This window comes from Cebus imitator, unplaced genomic scaffold, assembly GCF_001604975.1.
Source record: "Cebus imitator isolate Cc_AM_T3 unplaced genomic scaffold, Cebus_imitator-1.0 Scaffold552, whole genome shotgun sequence".
Lineage (NCBI taxonomy): Eukaryota > Metazoa > Chordata > Mammalia > Primates > Cebidae > Cebus > Cebus imitator.
In genome coordinates this window covers 666,531-667,904 of record NW_016107867.1, presented here as the reverse complement: position 1 = coordinate 667,904, position 1,374 = coordinate 666,531, and the positions used below count along the sequence as shown (strand labels likewise).

Sequence of the window (1,374 nt, the reverse complement as noted above, 5' to 3'; positions counted from 1 at the left end):
TTTTTTTTTTGTATTTTTATTAGAGACGGGATTTCTCCATGTTGGTCAGGCTGGTGCCAAGATTATAGGCGTGAGCCACCATGCCCGGCCATCCAGCCCTCTTGATAGGCAGGTGGGGAAACCAGAACAGAACAGAGCCTTTGCAAAGCTGTTCATTCATTTACTCAACAGAGACTGAATGTCTCTGCTTTCTGCTAGGCACAATTCTAGGTCCTAGGGATATGTATCAGTGATGTAGCCCCATAGGCGGGGAAAACCTCTACAGTTGAGGAGGTTATGGGCACTCAGTCCATCCCCTCTTGTCCCCGCAGGTGGCCATGGTGGAGGTGCAGCTGGAGAGCGACCACGAGTACCCGCCAGGCCTGCTGGTGGCCTTCAGTGCCTGCACCACCGTGCTGGTAGCTGTGCACCTCTTTGCACTCATGGTCTCTACATGTCTGCTGCCCCACATTGAAGCCGTGAGCAACATCCACAACCTCAACTCTGTCCATCAGTCACCACATCAGAGACTGCACCGCTACGTGGAGCTGGCCTGGGGTTTCTCCACTGCCCTGGGCACCTTTCTCTTCCTCGCTGAGGTTGTCCTGGTTGGTTGGGTCAAGTTTGTGCCCATTGGGGCTCCCTTGGACACACCGACCCCCATGGTACCCACATCCCGGGTGCCCGTGACTCTGGCACCAGTGGCCACCTCCCTTAGTCCAGCTTCCAATCTCCCATCATCCTCTGCATCCGTAGCACCATCCCAGGCTGAATCAGTCTGCCCGCCCCGGCAAGCCTGTGGTGGTGGTGGGGGGCATGGGCCAGGCTGGCAAGCAGCCATGGCTTCCACAGCCATCATGGTACCTGTGGGGCTTGTGTTTGTGGCCTTTGCCCTGCATTTCTACCGCTCCTTAGTGGCACACAAGACCGACCGCTACAAGCAGGAGCTGGAAGAGCTGAATCGCCTGCAGGGGGAGCTGCAGGCTGTGTGAGGCTGGTGTTAGCCACCGCAGCAAGCACTGCCTCTCTGCCGGGTCCGCTAGAGGCCCCAGGGGCCTACAGACCTCATTCCTCCCATCCCCCGGCTGGAGCCACTTCCAGTGGCCACTCTCAGGTAGAGGTCAGATTCCTGCCTGCAGGGTCCTTTGGGCCTTGGGACAGCTCCCACATTCCCAGGGATTTTCCCCATCAGTCTGTCCCTTGGGTTTTACAAGCTACTCTGTGCCTGGGCTGGCCTCAGTTGAAGGGTCATGCAGTAGATAGAGGAGAGGCAGGGAGACCTTGTGGGACCTTCGGTTGTGACCTCAGCCACCATTTCCATTCCTATACAGGATGTGAAGGTCAGAAGGCAGCCAGCCCATGCTTTAATTTTTTTTTTTTTTTTTTTTTTTTTTT

The 1,374-nt window shown here is 56.0% G+C and overlaps 1 protein-coding gene across 1 annotated transcript in view; it reads left to right on the top strand.

Moving 5' to 3' along the window:
* The window catches only part of ORAI3 (ORAI calcium release-activated calcium modulator 3), a 5,722-nt gene extending 4,362 nt beyond the window's left edge, over positions 1-1,360 (top strand). The window contains exon 2 of the mRNA XM_017515557.2: positions 312-1,360. Within this exon, the coding sequence (XP_017371046.1) occupies positions 312-971 (660 nt within the window). The 3' untranslated portion in view covers positions 972-1,360. The remainder of the gene's footprint in view (positions 1-311) is intronic.
* Positions 1,361-1,374: the final 14 nt, after the last annotated feature.